This window comes from Dipodomys merriami, unplaced genomic scaffold (assembly GCF_024711535.1).
Source record: "Dipodomys merriami isolate MVZ:Mamm:240054 unplaced genomic scaffold, mDipMer1.0.p SCAF_4, whole genome shotgun sequence".
Lineage (NCBI taxonomy): Eukaryota > Metazoa > Chordata > Mammalia > Rodentia > Heteromyidae > Dipodomys > Dipodomys merriami.
In genome coordinates this window covers 19644589-19663091 of record NW_027205603.1, presented here as the reverse complement: position 1 = coordinate 19663091, position 18503 = coordinate 19644589, and the positions used below count along the sequence as shown (strand labels likewise).

At 40.1% G+C, this 18503-nt stretch overlaps 1 protein-coding gene across 18 annotated transcripts in view; it reads left to right on the top strand.

Annotated features, from left to right (window-relative positions):
• Positions 1-18503, top strand: part of Crem (cAMP responsive element modulator) — a 94140-nt gene that overhangs the window by 46117 nt on the left and 29520 nt on the right. For 9 of the 18 annotated variants that reach the window (XM_069990637.1, XM_069990645.1, XM_069990634.1 and 6 more), the window contains 2 exons: positions 8429-8526; positions 8778-8917. In XM_069990637.1, coding sequence (XP_069846738.1) covers positions 8429-8526; positions 8778-8917 — 238 coding nt within the window. Of the gene's footprint in view, positions 1-3318; positions 3419-3571; positions 3719-8428; positions 8527-8777; positions 8918-18503 lie in introns of those variants that run through there. The other 9 variants (XM_069990649.1, XM_069990631.1, XM_069990629.1 and 6 more) reach the window with 4 other exon arrangements.

The following is an 18503-nucleotide window of genomic DNA, read 5'->3' as shown; positions in this document are numbered from 1 at the left end:
CAAGAATGAGCAAAAGCTGTAAATGAAGCTCATACTTGCCAGGATCTGGTTAGTAAATTCTGATCAGCCTCCACTAGATGGAAATATAGTAGATTTATAGAAGCAAGTAAAAGTGTTCTGAGATTGTTTAGAGTGTTAAGGGTACAAGTATCCTAAGACTATAGTTTTTAAGAATTAGTTGTATGGAGAACAGGGAATGTTTTGGTAATTGATCAACACCAAGGTAGATATTGTATGTGGGTTTGTTTTTGGTGCCGATCCTGAGGCTTAAACTCTTGGGTGTGTGTGTTGTCCCTGAGATTTTTTTCCTCAAGACTAGTGCTCTACCACATGGGTCATAACTCTGCTTCTGTATTTTTGGTGGTTAATTTGAGATCAGTCTTATAGAGACTTTCCTATCTGGGATGGCTTTGACTGTGACCCTCACATCTCAGCCTCTTAAATAGCTAGGATTGCAGGTATCACCACCAGTGCCTGGCAGATGGATATCTTTTTATAAAGTTGCCTTTTGTGTTGACATTTGTATAAGAAATCCATCCTTTCCTTCCTTCCTTCCTTCCTTCCTTCCTTCCTTCCTTCCTTCCTTCCTCCCTCCCTCCCTTCCTTCCTTCCTTTTTTCCTTCCTTCCTTCTGTCTCTCCTTTCCCTCCTTCCTCTCCTGTCTTGTCCGTGTTTGTATCTGTGTGTCTGTGTCTGTGTCTCTCTCTGCCTCTGTCTCTCTTCCTCCTGCCCCCAATTTTGTGCTTTGTAGGCAGGCACTATAGCTCCACTGCTTCAGACATGACCTTAATCCATTTTTTTCTTTTGATCTTGTAGTTTTGTTTTGCCAGTCCTGGGGCCTGAACTCAGGGCCTGGGCACTTTCTCTGAGTTTCTTTTGCTCAAGGCTAACACTCTACCACTTGAGTGCCACTTCTGGCTTTTTCTCTTTATATGGTACCAAGGAATCGAATCTAGGGTTCATGCATGCTAGGCAAGCACTTTACTGCTAAGCCACATTCCCAGCCCTTGATCTTGTAGTTGCTAAGTCTACTCCACATGGCTGCTGTTCTTTCCCTCTAAAGTCTTAAGGTTCATGATAACAGAGATAGGCAGGCTGAAATGGCCTCTAAGGCTATATATATGGTGGCCTCTGCCCTCATTGCTCACTTTCTGTCCAGCTGTTATCAAGCTCAGATCAAGGCCTGGTTCAAGCTCTGACTTGTATACAAAGCTTTCCTATTGTCCAGGCTTTACTGTGATATCCTCAGCCTCTAAAGTGGAACAACCAGTCTTTACTATTAGGTATGCTTTTTTCTCTAGGTGTTAGTTTTATCTACTCTATACTTTAGTGCACACTTAGGCCTATACTTAGCACAAAGTCTTGCATGGGTATCAGATTTTTAGCTTGTGGTTTTCCATAGAAGTTGTCTTCCAAGCAAATGATGTTAGTAATAAACCTTAGTTATTTGTTGTAAGGCTAGCCTCTCTTTCTGTCTCTCTGTCTCTCTGTCTCTGTCTCTGTGTGTGTGTGTCTGTCTGTCTGCCTCTTTCCTTCTTTCTGTATTGGGTTTGAACTCAAGACCTCACAATTACTAGACAGATACATTTCCACTTGAGCCATGTGCCCCGTCCAGTTTTTTTTTTAATTGTTGTTGTTTTAGTTTTGAGACAAGGCCTTTTTACGTAGTCCCAGCCAGCCTTGAACTATCCATACTCCTGCCTGTACCCCAAATACTGGCATTATAGGCAATGCCAGCATACCTGGCTTGTAAATGAGGTTGTTGTGTTTTGTGCTGGTTTTAGGGCTTGAACTCCAGGCCTGTGCCCGACCCTTGAGCTTTTTTACTCAAGGTTGGTGCTCTTTAGCCACAGCTTCACTTCTAGCCTTTTGGTGGTTAATTGGAAATAAGAGTCTCATGGACTTTCCTGTCAGCCTCCTGAGTAGCTAGAATTACAGGTGTGAGCCACCAGTACCCAACTTAAACCCAATTATTATTATTATTTTTTTTGTCAGTCATGGGGCCTGAACTCTGGGCCTGGGCGCTGTCCCTCAGCTCTTCAGCTCAAGGCTAGCGCTCTACCACTTGAGCCACAGCACCACTTCCGGCTTTTTCTGCTTATGTAGTGCTGAGGAATTGAACCCAGGGCCTCATACATGCAAGGCAAGCACTCTACCACTAAACCCAATTATTATTAAGCCCTTTATAGTACTAGTAGATTGGATAGCATTGATGTTCCTTAAAAGTGAGATCACACACAGAGGCTTCCTTAAAAATTATTTAAAATCCCAGAGTTCTACCACTAATACAGATAGAAATTGGTAGCTTCTCAATGAATAAGTGAATAACTGAACCAGACTTCCTAAATTACACTGGCATATAAGCCAGAATTATTCAATACTTAACGAACTTTGCAGGTTTTGAGTACAGAGTGTGTGGAGGGGCATGTGGTGGGGAACTGTGTGGGCCGTGAGAAGACTGCACCTCTCTGCTCAGTGCTGAGAGATGCTCTGGCCCCCTCTCTCTAGCTCAGTGCTCCACCTCCGGGAAGGAAGATCATGGGTGGCAGAAGCCACTCCAGCTCCAGATAAGACACTCTAGATCAGGAATTTCTTTTTTTTAATTAATTTTAATTTTAATTTTTTGTGAACATATTGTACAGAGGGGTTAAAATTACATGGGCAGGTTAATGCATACATTTCTTATCAAGCATTGCAGCCTCCTCCTTTGTTTACCCTTCACATCCCTTTCCAGCCTCTCCCCCCACCCCCCCCCCCCGCCGCCACCCCACCCAATTCCCCCCCCCCCACCAAAGAGGAATTTCTTTGGTTTGTGCATTTTTTTCCTCCTGTGATTATAAGAGGCATACAGTTGTGACTTTTTTTTTGTTCATCCTAGGGCTTGAATTCAGGTACTAGGCTCTGTTCCTGAGCTCTTCTGCTCAAGGTTAGTGCTTGACCACTTGAGCCACAGCTCTACTTCCTGCGATTTTGCTAACTAATTGGAGATAAGAGTCTCGTGGATTTGTCTGCCCAGGCTAGCTTTGAACCTTTATTCTCATATCTCAGCCTTCTGAATAGCTAGGGTTACAGGTATGCACCACTAGCACCTGGCTTATTGTGACAGAGTATCAGCTTGCATCTGAAGCAGTCCTAGATTTGTCATATGAAACTTTTATTTATTACAAAACAATTCACCATACTGAAGTTCTTTCTAATTTCTCTTATGTTAGAGAGAGTTCATACTCTGGTCTCCACAAGGGAAGGCATCACTGTTAGTGGCTGTGAGGTGGTAGTGAGGTAGTTTAACTGCTTTAGAACTTTACATCCAGAACATTCTCCTCCACCGAAGCATGGGCACCAAAAGTGAGGCGCATGGGTTCTTTAGTATCTGTCACATCAGAGAATGACAGCTCCAGGACAGTGAGCACCTCCTAATGGTAAGTACCCCTGCCTGTCTGTCATCTCTTAAAAGCAAAACTAAGAAATGAGACGTAGGCCAGTCATGTTAGTGAGTGGTACTTCTTAAAAGTAAGCAAAAATGACAGCCCAAAAGGTCCAGCTTTAATCCTCAATGATGATCACTTTTGCAGGTTTCTGTAGCTGGATCAGGCACCGGAAGAGGCTCCCCAGCTGTGACTCTAGTGCAGTTACCTTCAGGCCAAACTGTGCAGGTCCAGGGAGTAATTCAGACACCACAGCCATCGGCTATTCAGTCACCACAAATACAAACTGTTCAGGTTAGCTTCCTTCCTGGGTGATTAGCCTTTCATTAATTCATTTATCATCATTCTTCTTTATGGAGCTTTTATAATCAAATCTTTTTAGATATTTATAGGAATGTCATCTTTTTTTTTGGTGCAGTAGTGTGTTGTGTCCTGCTAGGTGAATAGATTTAACTTCAGACTTAGTGTTTGGGTTGGACATGGTGACATATGCCTATAATATCAGAACTTGGGAGGCTGAGTTAGAAGGATCTCAAGATTGAGGCCAGCTTAGACTACATAATGATAGCCTGTCAAACAAACCAGTTGGAGTTTTGTTGTTTTATTTTAATTTTCAGAATGAGACATTGTTAGATAAGCACTTCATGTCTTTGAGCTGTTATGTGTTTGGACTCAGATTTTTTTTTTTAGCAAAGTTGTCCAGTGATGTTTAAATAATATCTCAAGGGTTCTTTGCAGAAGATGTCTGATAAATGTGGTCATATAAAGATTAATAAGGGGGGAGTGTATTTGTAGAGGTGGGAGGGAAGGGATGGTAGGGGAAAAACAAAGGAGGAGGCAGCAATGCTTGATAGGGAATGTACTCATTACCTTGCCCATGTAACTGTAACCCCTCTATACAGTATTTTTACAATAAAAAACTTATTAAAAAGAAATAAAGACATCAAAAAAGATTAATAAAGGTATTCATAAAGATTATGTTGTCAGTACCATGTTCATGAATATTCACATTAGTTTATTTTGCATTTAGTGTATATAATCCTTAGAAGTAATGTGAAATTTATTGGTTGGTGCTGGGAATTGAATCCAGAGCCTTGTGCATGTTAGCCTTGTGCTATATTCACCAATCTAACCTGAGGTGGGAGGTATATGCTATGTTTATATTCCAAGCTTGAAGCTTGGATTTTGTACATGGGATTAATTTTGTGACTGTCCATAGCCAACAACAAATCAACGACAAATTAATAATCACTTAAAGCATACTGACATTCTTTCTGTTCCTTTCTGAGATCAGCTTTAAACACTAAAATGATTTGAACCTAATTGATAGGGGGGAAATCTATGAGGAAAATGCACACACTTAGCAGTGTACTTTGTGGGTTTGAGTGTAGTTCAATGAGGGTAAATGAGACACTGTTTAAGGAACAAATCCACATGCTGTAAGAGCTTATGGCTGTGGGGAGTAGCTTAAGTGGTGGAGCACTTGCCTAGAAAGTGAGGGGCTCTGAGTTCAATTCCCAGGACAACAAAACATAACAAAACTCAAAAGAATAAAAGAAAAAATAATAATTCTCACCACTTTTTTTGTTTACTTTTTTTTTCGTGTATGTACCAGTCTTAGAGTTTGAATTCAGGGTCTGGGTGCTCTCCTGAGCTTTTATGAGCAAGGCTAGCACTCTACACTTGAGCTATAGCTCTACTTCTGCTTTTTTTTTTTTTTTAAAGCAGTTTATGAATACAAATATCTTGGTCAATGTCACCCATTTTCAACATTCTTATCCATCCTTCCATCCTTCCCCTACCTCACCCTAGGCTCCCTCCACCCAACTTTTTTTGTAATTACTTGGAGATGAGAGTCTTACAGACTTACCTGCCTGAGCTGGCTTTGAACTGTGATCCTCAGATTTCAGTCTCTGGAATTGGTAGGATTGCAGGAATGAGCCACTGGCACCGGCACCACTTTCTTTTATTTGCTATGATGACCTTTTGTTTCTAGCTCTTTCTGACCCTAATTATAAAACAAAGTTCCCAGCCACTCTTCTTTGTATCATGGCTTTTATTGGGGTACAAAAATTTATACTATGTTTCAAACAGGCTATTAGAAGAAAGTATGTCCTATGTTCAGTAGACTTTGTTGTTATTAAGTGAATTATATAATTGTAAAGATAAATGCTGGTGAATCTTTTGATAGAGTTCCTATGCTTTAGAAAAATGGACAAATCAATCTATCTGCATGAGCTTTGGTTGTTGACTTGGTTGATGATCTGGTTGTTAGACAGGTGTGGGAGCCTAGTGTAAAGTGACTAATTTTTTTTTTTTTTGCCGGTCATGGGGCCTGAACTCTGGGCCTGGGCACTGTCCCTCAGCTCTTCAGCCCACGGCTAGCGCTCTACCACTGGAGCCACAGCACCACTTCCTAAAGTGACTAATGTTTGATGGTGATATATGATTATCTAATACAGAAACATTTTTTTCAGTAGGTACTGTACAGTGAGTGTACATGTTTCATGTTTGGATTGTCCATAACCAGAGGTCCATGGTCATACGTTTAAGTGAATATACACACAATCTATGTGCTTAAGGAAATGTATATTCTTACTTACATTCTTCTTACTCTTTTAATATAATTTTATTGTTTTTAAGGTACAAAGGGATTACCATTTTATAAGTCAGGTAATGTTTCCCCAGTTTCCTCCTTCCATCCATGCCCACGAGTTACATAGGTCATTTTTCACAGAGTGTATACTGAATCTTACTTGCATTCTTGATTTTTTTTTTTTTTTTGGGTCCGGTCGTGGGGCCTGAACTCTGGGCCTGGACACTGTCCCTCATCTCTTCAGCTCAAGGCTAGCGCTCTACCACTTGAGCCACAGCACCACTTCCGGCTTTTTTCGTTTTGCTTATGTGGTGCTGAGGAATTGAACCCAGGGCCTCATGCATGCAAGGCAAGTGCTCTACCACTGAGCCACCTTCCCAGCCCTGCATTCTTGATTTTTTAGTAAGCTTAATTTGCTCAAATCAAGTTCTTGTGTAATAATAATATTGAGTTTTGTAAATTTAGCTACTTGAGTTAAATTTAGTTACCTGAGCTTGAGTTAAATGGCTAAATATATTGATAGCAGATATGTTAATGTAGAAATTATTTTACTACTATATCATTCTTTAAAAATCACATTTTTATATTAGTGCCTGACTTGAAAAGTGAAATTATGATTAAAAAAAAAAACTCTGATGCTTTTTTTTTTTTTTTTTTTTGTCAGTTCTGAGGCTTGAACTAAGGTCTGAGCACTGTCCCTGAGTTTCTTTGGCTCAAAGCTAGCATTCTACCACTCAAGCCACAGTAGTTTATTGGTGATGAGTCTCACAGACTTTCCTGCCCCACTGGCTTCGAATCATGATCCTCAGATCTCAGCCTCCTGAGTAGCTAGGGTTACAGTCATGAGCCACCAGTACCTGACTCTGATACTTTTTTTCCCTTGCCAGTTCTGGGGCTTGAACTCAGGGACTGAGCACTGTTCCTGAGCTTCTTTTTGCTCAAGGCTAGCACTCTACCGCTTGAGTAACAGGGCCACTTCTGGCCTTTTCTGTTTACGTGGTGCTGAGGAATCAAACCCAGGGCTTCATACAGGCAAGGCAAGCAACTCTACTGCTAAGCCACATTCCCAGTCCCCTGATATTTCTTTAAAGAGAAAATAACTGTTGTTGAGAAAAGATGTTATTGTGGAGCACAGACTGACCTTGAATAGATGATCTTCGTGTGCTATGATTGCAGAAGTGTACCAATACTTCCAGCTTAAGGAAATTTTTAAATTTTGACTTTCAAGATCTTCCACAATAAAACCCTAACCTTACCCCTTATAATATAAATCCTAGCTTTAACAGCTTGATTTCCTTAATTAAATATTCTTTCTTCTTTGAGTGTAACTGGAAGGCCTAGCTCAACTCAGCTATAATTCTATGAAGAGAGGAGAGAAATTTAGCATTGTTTTCTGTGTCTGTCACTGGTTTTGTAACTCCTTCACTGATGGATTTGTAAGAGCACATTTGGGTTGAGGATTGTGTGTCTGAAGTACCTTATTCTTTGTCATATTCTGTAAAGCTACTATTTCCATAGTACTTACTATTTTCTCCATTTCTTGCCAAACATATATTGTTAACAACAATTGTGTCTGTACTTTGGTAGTGCCAATTCACTGTGCTTTGTGAATTGCTCAACCACACCCACTCAGCACTACATACCAAGACACTTAACCACTATTGTGGGGTTTTTGGGGGGGGATTTTTTGGGGGGGGGATTGTGTGTGTGTGTGTGTGTGTGTGTGTGTGTGTGTTTGAGTGTGCGTGCACACGCACGAGCGTGTGTGCGCCACTCTTGGGACTTGAACTCAGGGCCTGGGCACTGTCCCTGAGATATTTTGTTCCAGGCAAGTGTTCTATCACTTGAGTCACAGTCCTCTACTGTCAGCTTTTTTTTTGGCAGTTAACTGGAGATGAAGTCTCTCACAGACTTTCCTGCCTGGGCTGGCTTTGAACTACAATCCTCAGATCTCACCCTACTGAGTAGCTAGTATTATAGGAGTCAGCCACCGCTATAGGAGTCGGCCATTGCTACTTGGCTCACCTGTGGTTTTTTTTGTTTGTTCGTGTGTGTGTGTGTGTGTGTGTGTGTGTGTGTGTGTGTCTGTGTCTGTGTCTGTGTCTGTGTGTGTGTATCTGTGTGTGTTTCTATCTTTGGCACCACTACTATAACTTGAACTCAGGATGTGAGCACTGTCACTTAGGTTTTTCACTCAAGGCTAGCACTCCACCATGTGAGCCACACCTCCACCATTTGCTTTTTGTGGCTAATTAGAGATGAGTCTCATGAACTTTTCTGTCCAGGCTGGCTTTGAACCACAATCCTCAGATTTCAGCCTCCTTAAGTAGCAACAGGTGCCTGGCCTAACCACTATGTTTTAAATGATCATGTAGTTTATTATGTATTTCAAAAATCTTGTATTGTAGGTAGCAACAATTGCAGAGACAGATGAATCTGCAGAATCAGAAGGTGTAATTGATCCACATAAACGCAGAGAAATCCTTTCGCGAAGACCCTCTTATAGGTGAGTTAACTTAGTTTCCTTCTGGAATGATACTTGGCCCAGGAAAGTAGAATAATCCTAGACCAAAACAGTTCTTCCTTTATAGCTTTTCTGATTAAGAAAGTTATTGTTATTATAAAGGTGATGTACAAAGGGGTTGCAGTTGCATAAGTCATAAGTCAACTTATGCACTTGCATAAGTTGCAGTTGCTTTTCTGTTTGACATCTCATTTATCTATCCTGATTATTTGTTTTATTCCATGATATTTTAGAAAAATACTGAATGAACTTTCCTCGGATGTGCCTGGTATTCCCAAGATTGAAGAAGAAAAATCAGAGGAAGAAGGAACACCCCCTAACATCGCTATGGCAGTGCCAACTAGCATATATCAGACTAGCACGGGGCAATACAGTATGTATGCTGCAATTCCATACAATACAGGCCTGCTTAAGTCTCCTCTAGTTATCCTGAAGCAATTCAGCTTTTCTCATAGACTTGTTCCATTTTTAAATGCATCGCTAATAACTAAATTGTATACCATAAAATGTTAAAGAAGTAAGAGATTTGTACTGACAGCTGAAAAGTAAAAACTTCTATTGTTAAGTATAGAAAAAAATCTGGTAGTAAAAAAATTCAAAGGGAGGGACTTTCCTATTTATATGTTTATACTTATCATTAGGAAAAGTTCTAAAATTATTGTTTTCATTGTCTTTATGATGCATGCAAACATAAGCTATAAACATCTGTATTTCATTCTTGTTGGCTTTTGTTACTAATAGCATGCTTACTAATCTCAAAGAGGTGAATAATGTTCTCTGAATTATGTTTTAAATGTAATTCTGTTTTTACTACTTGCTACTGTTAATTTGTGCCACAGTTTTTTTTCAGAGAATGAAAAGTGATTTAACTTTTAAAACTATAGCAATTGGGTAGATCGCTTTATTTGAAATTTTACTCAATGAAAACTCTAAATAAACAGATACACTCACATTTAGTCTTGTGCATTTTAATGAACTGTTCATTCTGTGCTTTTATTTTCCCAGTAACAAGAGCACTAGTGGTGTTTTCTTTTTTACCCTCTAATGAAAAACATTAGATAAACAAAAATAGTTTTAAAGAAATATCGGAACTAGAAAAGGGGGGGAAGGAGTAATGGGAGGACTTGTGGAAAAAACTTCCTTGGTATTAGAACCTATATTATAATATTAAATACTGTTTGTCAAAGTAACTTATTACAGTTTAAGTTTGTTCTCTTTTTTTCCTTTAAAAAGTAGCAATGCATAGAAAAACCTAAAATCTTATACCTGGCTATTGAAACAAGTATAGTCTTCTTTCATGAATGAGAAATTCTTACATAGTCATTAGTTTTTTATTGTTGTCTGTTTTTATTCTTGTAGTGGTGATAGACTTGAAGTATGAAACTATTAAAATAAAAATCCGTGGCAGTTTTGAATAGCTCCAGTCATGATACCTATCAGAACTGGGGTATAATTTACTGACTGTCCCTACAGGATGCTGAATAGACAGTCATGTCCAGAGTTTATGGAAAACTGCCCACATGTGCAAGAATTAGACCTTGAGGTTTTCACTGACTTCTCTCTGATTTCTTCTCTTATTTACATGCTTCTTTGACTAGTGCACGGGAGTTTAGGGACTACATGTCATAGTTTGTTGGCTGGTGTCCCTCTAGAGTGTGGGGTCAGACTCCAGAAGGGCAGACCTCCCCATCCTACAGTCCCCAGAGATTGCCTTGAGCAGTATCCTCCATTAGCCCCATTCTCATTTTCTGTTTGTGCCCTGACAGGAAAAAGGTTGGAAATCACTGCTGAAATGATGTTACAACCTTTTGTAGTTTCAGAGCTTGAACTCAATAATGCCTCTTGCTTTTGCCTGTCTTGCTTGTTCAACTGGTACTTGGCCACTTGAGTTACTCTTCCAGGCCTGAGTTTTGCTAGTTATTTTGAAGATGAAGTCTTGGGAACTTTTCTGCCCAGGATGGCTTTGAACTTTAATTCTTAATATTCAGGAAGACCACCTGAGTAGCTAAGATTACAAACATGAGCCACTGATGCCTTGAAAGACATTAAACTGGGGGTGGAGGGGACCAGGGGGAATGACCTAAGAGGCTGTTGTTTTGACATTTCTTTGGCATATCCTAATATTACTTCGGAATTCTCACCAACCTCTTAAAAGGCAAGATGCTGGAGGTGTCAACAGTGAAAGTTTGATGTAGTTGAAATCATATTGTTGAGAGAATGGTCTAAGCTGGAAGAGGATATGGGGAAGGAAGAAGGAGCTGGATTGGCCATTTGCTAAGTCAAGGCCAGACTCAAGGTGAGGGTGAAGGAGGAGGTAATGGGTAAAAGGAGAAGACATCCACTGCTGAAATGAGACGGAGAAATGTCTGTCTGTGGCAATCTCATTCTGTTCTTTAGACTTTTTGTTCCAGCCAGTTCCTCTGCCTGCTGCCTGTGCTTTTGGTGTCAGGAGTTCTGCAGGAGAACTACTAGCAAATGGCATGATTGAAGGTAGACATTTATCTGTTTGCCTAACAAGAGTTCATGGACTCAGGTGTTCTTATTTGGGCCCAACATTAGTTCCTGACAATTCCTTTAGGGAGAAATTGTGGTGGTTCTGTGTATGTCTCCAGGTGAGATTGCTATGTATTGGTTCACACAAAACAATATTACCTTTGTTAATGCATGCATTTTAGACACTTTTAGTGCTGCTTGTTTATGAAGATAATTTTTTTTTTGTCAGTTGTGGGGCCTCAACTCTGTGCCTGGGTGCTGACCCTCACCTCTTCAGCTGTAGACTAGCACTCTACCATTTGAGCCTCAGCCCCACTTCCAGCTTTTTCTGCTTATGTGGTGATGAGGAATCAAACCCAGAGCCTCATGCATGCAAGGCAAGCGCGCTACCCCTGAGCCACCTTCCCAGCCCGATAATATTTTTTTTTTTTATCAATCATGTGGCTTGAACTCAGGGCCTAGGCACTGTCCCTGAGCTTTTCTGCTCAAGGCTAGTACTGTAAAGCACTTTGAGTCACAGTTCGACTTCATTTCCTGGTGGGTAATTGGATAGTAGCATCTCCCAGGCTTTGTCGCCTTGCTTGCTTTGAACCATGATCCTCAGATCTCAGCCTCCTGATTAGCTAGGATTGCAGGCAGAGCCATCAGTGCCAGTAATAATTATTTCATTTGAGAAGAAAATTCTAACATTTAAACTGTTCTGAATCATTTACATATTTTAGATAATACATGTATATTTATACATGGAGGAGATCTATTTTCATTGATCTTAATTGTATTTTTCTAGGAAAAAAGGTTATATCTAAATGTCTAGAAATAGAAACAGTTGTATCTCAGGTTTTAGATTAGAGTATTTCAGTGGAATTTCTAGATATTTTTCTATGTATGCCTTTCATAATCTTACTATGGTATATGTCACTGTTCAAGAAATAAAATTAAAATCAGCAAACTCAAGCTTTTCCATATATAAGAAGTTTTTAATAGTTGAAAGATAATTTAACAGATATTAGTCTTACTATTTCAACCTACTTTGTGTGTGTGTGTGTGTGCGCGTGTGTGTGCACGTGTATGTGCGCACGTGCACGCACATACACTCATTCTAGTTCTAGGGCTTGAATTCAGGGCCTGGGTGCAATCCCTGAGTTTTTTTGCTCAAGGCTAGCACTCTACCACTTGAGCAAAAGCTCCACTTCTGGCTTTTTGGTGCTTAATTGGAGATGAGAGGCTCACAGACTTTCCTGCTAGAGCTGGCTTTGAACCACATGTCCTCATGTCTCAGCCTTCTGAGTAGCTAGGATTACAGGCATGAGCTATTGGTGCTGGGATCAACTTACTTTTTAACATTAAATCTAGGAAGTGAGTTGGAATAGGGTACTATCTGAAGCAAGAAAACTAGTCAGACTTAAGAAAGGACTTACTTCTTGTAGCACAAAGAAAGTAAGCTATACCTACAAAATCCTCTTGGGAAGTACAAATCTTAGTGACAGGTTTGTTAACAATTAAGTGAAGCTGAGTTGGGGAGATGGGTTCATAGTAGAGTACATGCCTACCTGTCTGAGGCCCTGGTTTCCACTCTAAAACAGTTATATGATTCTGGTCCAAGAAAATCTGCTGTAGCTCAGCAGAATATATATAAAATATGGCAGTTGAAATAGTCTGAGAACAAGCAAGGATAAGTCATTGAAGACATTCGACAGCTGGGCGCTGGTGGCTCACGCCTGTCATCCTAGCTACTCAGGAGGCTGAGATGTGTGGATTGTGATTCAGACCCAGCCCAGGCAGGACTCTTTATCTCCAATAAACCACCAGAAAACCGGAAATGGTGCTATGGCTCAAGTGGTAGAGTGCTAGCCTTGAGCTGAAGAGCTGAGGGACAGCACCCAGGCCCCAGAGTTCAAGTCCCCCCTCATACACACACACTCACACAAAACAATGTTCAATAAATGAGTGAATTCACATAAACATAGTAAAAGCAATTAACTTTAAATTCATAATAGTTTTTCAACTCATCAGCTTTTCTCTAAAGAGAGAGAATTTTCTTTTAATTCCTCACCCATCCTCTTTTTTCACCAATTAAGGGCTGTCACCAAGGCTTCAAATTGTTCTTTTTCTCCATGTCCCTTGACTCTTCTTTGCTCCTGCTTTGTTTTACTAGGAACTTTTTAGAATGAGTCTCTGTTAACTACTCTCTCTTGGAATTCTCATAATGAAAGGTAAGTAAGTCTATTGAAATTCCACCATTATCAAAACACAAACTTGTACTTTGTGGAGTAGAATTCTTAAAAGACTCACACTCGTAAACAACAATTGTACATAGCAAAGTAAAAAGCACTTGGGGGCTGGGAAGGTGGCTCAGTGGTAGAGAGCATGCCTTGCATGCCAGAGGCCCTGGGTTCAATTCCTCAGCACCACATAAGCAAAAAAAAAAAGCCGGAAGTGGCGCTGTGGCTCAAGTGGTAGAGCGCTAGCCTTGAGCTGAAGAGCTGAGGGATAGCGCCCAGGCCCAGAGTTCAGGCCCCACAGACCGGATCCGCCCCCCCCCAAAAAAAAGCACTTGGACGTATTATTCCCAGTGACATTGCTTATAGCTCCCCCCAAGATAACTTGCAAAATTATTGAAAGTATTTCTTAATTGCTCTTTAATCTGCTTGTTGCTATTTTCACTGTAACATGATTTAGTCTTTTTTTTCTCCAGCTTGGAATACTTCATGTTTTTGTTTTATGTATGTGTTTTGCTGGTACTAAAACTTGAACTCAAGGCTTGGGTGCTGTCCCTTAGCTTTTTCTCTCAAGGCTAGCACTTTACCACTTGAGCTATAGCTCCACTTATGGAGTTTTGGTGGTAAATTGGAGAAACTCTCATTGGCTTTCTTGCCTGGGCTGGCATTGAACCTCGATCCTCAGATCTCAGCTTCTAGAGTAGCTACGATCGATTATAGGCATAAAACTCCAGTGCCCACTGGGGGACTACTTAGTTTTTTTTTTTTTTCTGCCGGTCTTGGGGCCTGAGTTCTGGGCCTGGGTGCTGTCCCTCAGCTCTTCAACTCAAGGCTAGTGCTCTACCACTTGAGCCACAGTGCCACTTCTGGCTTTTTCCTCAGCAGAGGAACTGAACCCAGGGTCTCATGCATGCAAGGCAAACACTCTACCACTGAACCACCTTCCCAGCCCCTACTTAGGTTTTTTTTTTTTTTTTTTTTGGTCGGTCGTGGGGCTTGAACTCTGGGCCTGGGCACTGTCCCTCAGCTCTTCAGCTCAAGGCCTCAGCTCTTCAGCTCAAGGCGAGCGCTCTACCACTTGAGCTACAGCGCCACTTCCGGTTTTCTGGTGGTTTATTGGAGATAGGAGTCTCGCGGTCTTTCCTGCCCGGGCTGGCTTTGAACCGCGATCCTCAGATCTCAGCCTCCTGAGTAGCTAGGATTACAGGCGTGAGCCACCAGCGCCCGGCCCTACTTAGGTTTTTAAGGACATATGAACATATACTCAGTTTTTCTTTACTGCTCACTTTTTCTTTCTTTCTTTCTTTCTTTCTTTCTTTCTTTCTTTCTTTCTTTCTTTTTTCCTTCTTTCTTTCTTTTTCAATACTGGGGTTTGAATTCAGGGCCTCATGCTTACCTGCCTTTTAAACCATGCCCCTAAGTCCTTACCTTTAGAATTTAAACATGAGAGATCACTAGAACAAAAGACTTGTTTGTTTCTTTTTGTTATTATTGTTTTTCCTGTGGGGCTGTGAACTGAACCCACGTCCTTGTGTATGATGAGCACATATTCAACCAGAACTCATTTAAACCCTGCTATTCCTTTTAAAGTCAGCATAATAAGATTTCCCTTACAAAAATTTTTAATTGCAATTTGGAAAAATGATGTTTTAAAATTATAACTTGTTATGTTTTTGAAAATTAGCTCATATGTACAGCTTAAGATAGAAAATATGTAGGACAGCTAGGTACTGACAGCTCACACCTATAATTCTAGCTACTCAAGAAAGTGAGACCTGGAGGATTACCATTTGAAGCCAGCCTGGGCAGAAAAGTTCTTGAGACCCCCATCTCCAATTAAGCAGCAAAAATACTGGGCTTTCCAGGTCCTAGTGTTGCAGGCCTGTAATCCTAGCTACTCAGGAAGCTGAGATCTGAGGATCATGGTTTGAAGTCAGCCAGGGCAGGAAAGTCTGTGAGACTTATCTCCAATTAACCACCAGAAAACTGGAAGTGGAGTTGTGGCTCAAAGTGGCAGAATGTTAGCCTTGAGCAAAAAGAGCTTGGCTACAGAGCCCAGACCCTTAGTTCAAGCCCCACAACTGCAAGGATGGAAGGAAGGAAAGGAAGAAAGGAAGGAAGGAACGGAGGGAGGGAGGGAGGAAGGGAGGGAAGAAATAAAGAAAAGGAAAGGAAGAAGGAAGGAGGGAAGGAAGGAAGGAAAGAAGGAAGGAAGGAAGAAAAGGAAGAAAGAAATGAGCAAACCATGCAAGTATAAGATCCCAGAGTTCAAGTCCTGGTATTGAGAAAAAAAAAGTGATAAAATATATACATGACATAAAAAAGAGACATAATCTTATGTGTTTACTTATACAAACTCATTTTTCAAGTTTTCTAACATTTCAGGGCCTGGAGCTATTGTTGGCTTTCTTACCACTGGAGCCATGACTCTAGTCCAGCATTTTTCTGGCTAATTAGAGATGAAGTCTGCCAAGCCCATCTCCCCAGACTGGCTTCAAATGTTTATCTTTCAGATCTCAGCCTTTTGAGTAGCTATTCAACTCAGCTTTCTAACCTTTTCATATTAAAAATTTTTTTTTTTTTTTTGCCAATCCTAGGGCTTGAACTCAGGGCCTAGGCTCTGTTCCTGAGCGTCTCTCTGCTCAGGGATAGAGTTCTACCACTTGAGCCACAGCATCACTTCCGGCTTTTTCTGTTTATGTGGTTGTGAGGAATTGAACTCAGGGCTTCATGCTAAGCCACATTCTCAGCCCTATTTTTTTTTAAACCAATTAGGACTTAAAATACTCCTTTTAAGGTTTTACCACAATTATTGAATTTTCATCCCATAATTATTATCATCTACTTGAATGATGTCCACAGCCCTTGGAGAAAAGTGCTCCATGAAGACAGTGAGTGTTGAGAGTAACAGATTCCCCCACACCTCCCTCTCTTTCTTTCTTTTTTTTCTGTCTCTTGAGCCTCTCAGTGCTCAAGGCTATCACTCTACCACTTGAGCACAGTGCTACTTCTGACTTTTTCTGGGTAGTTTATTGGAGATAAGAGTCTCACGGATTTTCCTGCCTGGGCTGGCTTCGAACTGTGATCCTCAGATCTAAGGCTTTTGAGTAGCTAGGATTACAGGTATGAACCACCGGCACCCAGTTGAAAGTAACTGATTCTAACCACTATTTTGAGTCTCAGGAAATTTTTAAGAATTTGTTTTCTTAGACTAGCTGTGCTAGAACCATCCTATATGGGTCCATCTTATAATCCTATATGATATCACCCATGATATATGGTAGATTATGGGGTGGAAAAACCATACTTGGATTAATACTAGTTTTGAATTAAATATTGTAATTACATAAGAATGTATATAAAGATGTTTTTATAACCCTTTAAAATAAGTAGAAGTATGCTTAGTGAATTATGCATAGACAAACTTGCTTTTCTGTGGATTTTTTTTGTTGGTGGTGGTGGTTCTTGAAACTTGAGGCCTGGGCATTGTCCCTGACCTCTTTTGCTCACAGCTGGTACTCTTCAACTTTGAGCCATAGCCCTACTTCCTGTTTTCTGGTGGTTAGTTGGAGCTAGCCATGGCTGGCTAGGTGTGAGCCACCAAAGCCTGGCCCTCTCTTGTGGTTTGTAGTGGTGGTGTTGTTTGAGACAAGGTCCTGCCTTTGTATCCCAACTTAAACTCAAAATTCTCTTTCCTCAGCCTCCTAAGTGCTGGGATTACAGTGACATTTTACCATGCCTAGTTAGACAAACTTCTTAATTTAAGGCTATTGTGTCCAACATTCAATCAGTAGGCTGAGTGATGTACTTAATGATATGTTAAATTTAGTTAGCTCTCAAAGCAACTAGGATAGAGACCTACCTTTTACCTACCACTATAGTGAACCCATGGCTAGCATCAACTAATAATGGAAACAGATGTAGAATTTAGTTGATTATATAATCAAGCTGTTCAGTTTTAACTATTTTAGGGTGCTATTTAATTTGCATAATACTAGAAGAGTAAAGTATACATCCAAAGTTAAAAGAGTCTTACTTTTTTTTTTCTGGAATCACAACAATATTCATAGAGCTGTGTGGACTCTAACTTGGTCACACATATAAACATTGATGATCTGTTTCATCTGTCAAGGAAAGTGCCAATAATCTTTGGTTCTCAGGGAAACAAAAAGGTATTGGATTTTTATTGATGACCAATACCTTAGCTTGTACCCAATTTTATTTTAAAATGGCCAGACAGATATGTTATCCATTATTTGTTCTAAAAACAGGGGTAAGGGGGACGACATACAAAGATGACAATTAACAAATATCCTGTTTACTCTTACATTGCTGGAATTTTCCACTGTAAGTTTTAAAAATACTAAAATAGTATGCCTGTATTAAAATAATCTTTTTTTCTTACTATTTTTTCTTGCTTTTTGTTTACTGAAAACAAGTTATACAGTCTTCTGATAATTTGAAACCTAAGAAGTGTCCTACTCAAGTCTTTGAATGCAGATAGCACACACAAAGCCTGTTTCTGGGGTCCTTGAAGCACTGGTTAATCTTGGCGTTCATTGTCCAACTGAGATAACATTTTGAATGAGAAGGTCCGCTGTCACTTGATAATGCCAAAATCAAGGGCCCTGTCAGAAAACAAAAAAGTTATTCTAAAGCTGGAGACTTAACAATTCTCCCTCTATATCCAACCTGTGTGTGTGTGTGTGTGTGTGTGTGTGTGTGTGTGTGTGTGTGTGTGTGTGTGTGTGTGTGTGTGTGTGTGTGTGTGTAAGAGAAAGGGAGAGAGAAAGAGAAAAAGAGAAAGAAGGAATCTTTTGTTTTCCATATCTAGTTATATGTTGAGTTCTCTAGAAAGTAAAATAACAAGACAAATATATGTTTGGCATGCCAGATGTTCATAGTATGAAAGCAATCAAGTTTTGGTTGGAACTTTTTGGAAAAATTATTGAAAAAGAGGAGAAAACTTTTAAAGAAAGAATGAAAAGAAAAAGTGAAAATTTTGTAGTTCTAATGACTACTCCAGAAGCTTAATAATTATTATAGGTGTTGAAAAATTAAAGCTGCAATTGGAATTTGAAGCCTTACCTCAGTTAATACTTCTAAAGTCATAGGTTTATAATATATTCTGTTATGAAGAAATGATAGCCAGTCATTTTATTTCTTGAGTGCTTACTATGTTCTAGCACATTGTGGTGCTTTCCACAGCATACTTTCTATGATAGCAAATGAATTGTCAGTTCTAAA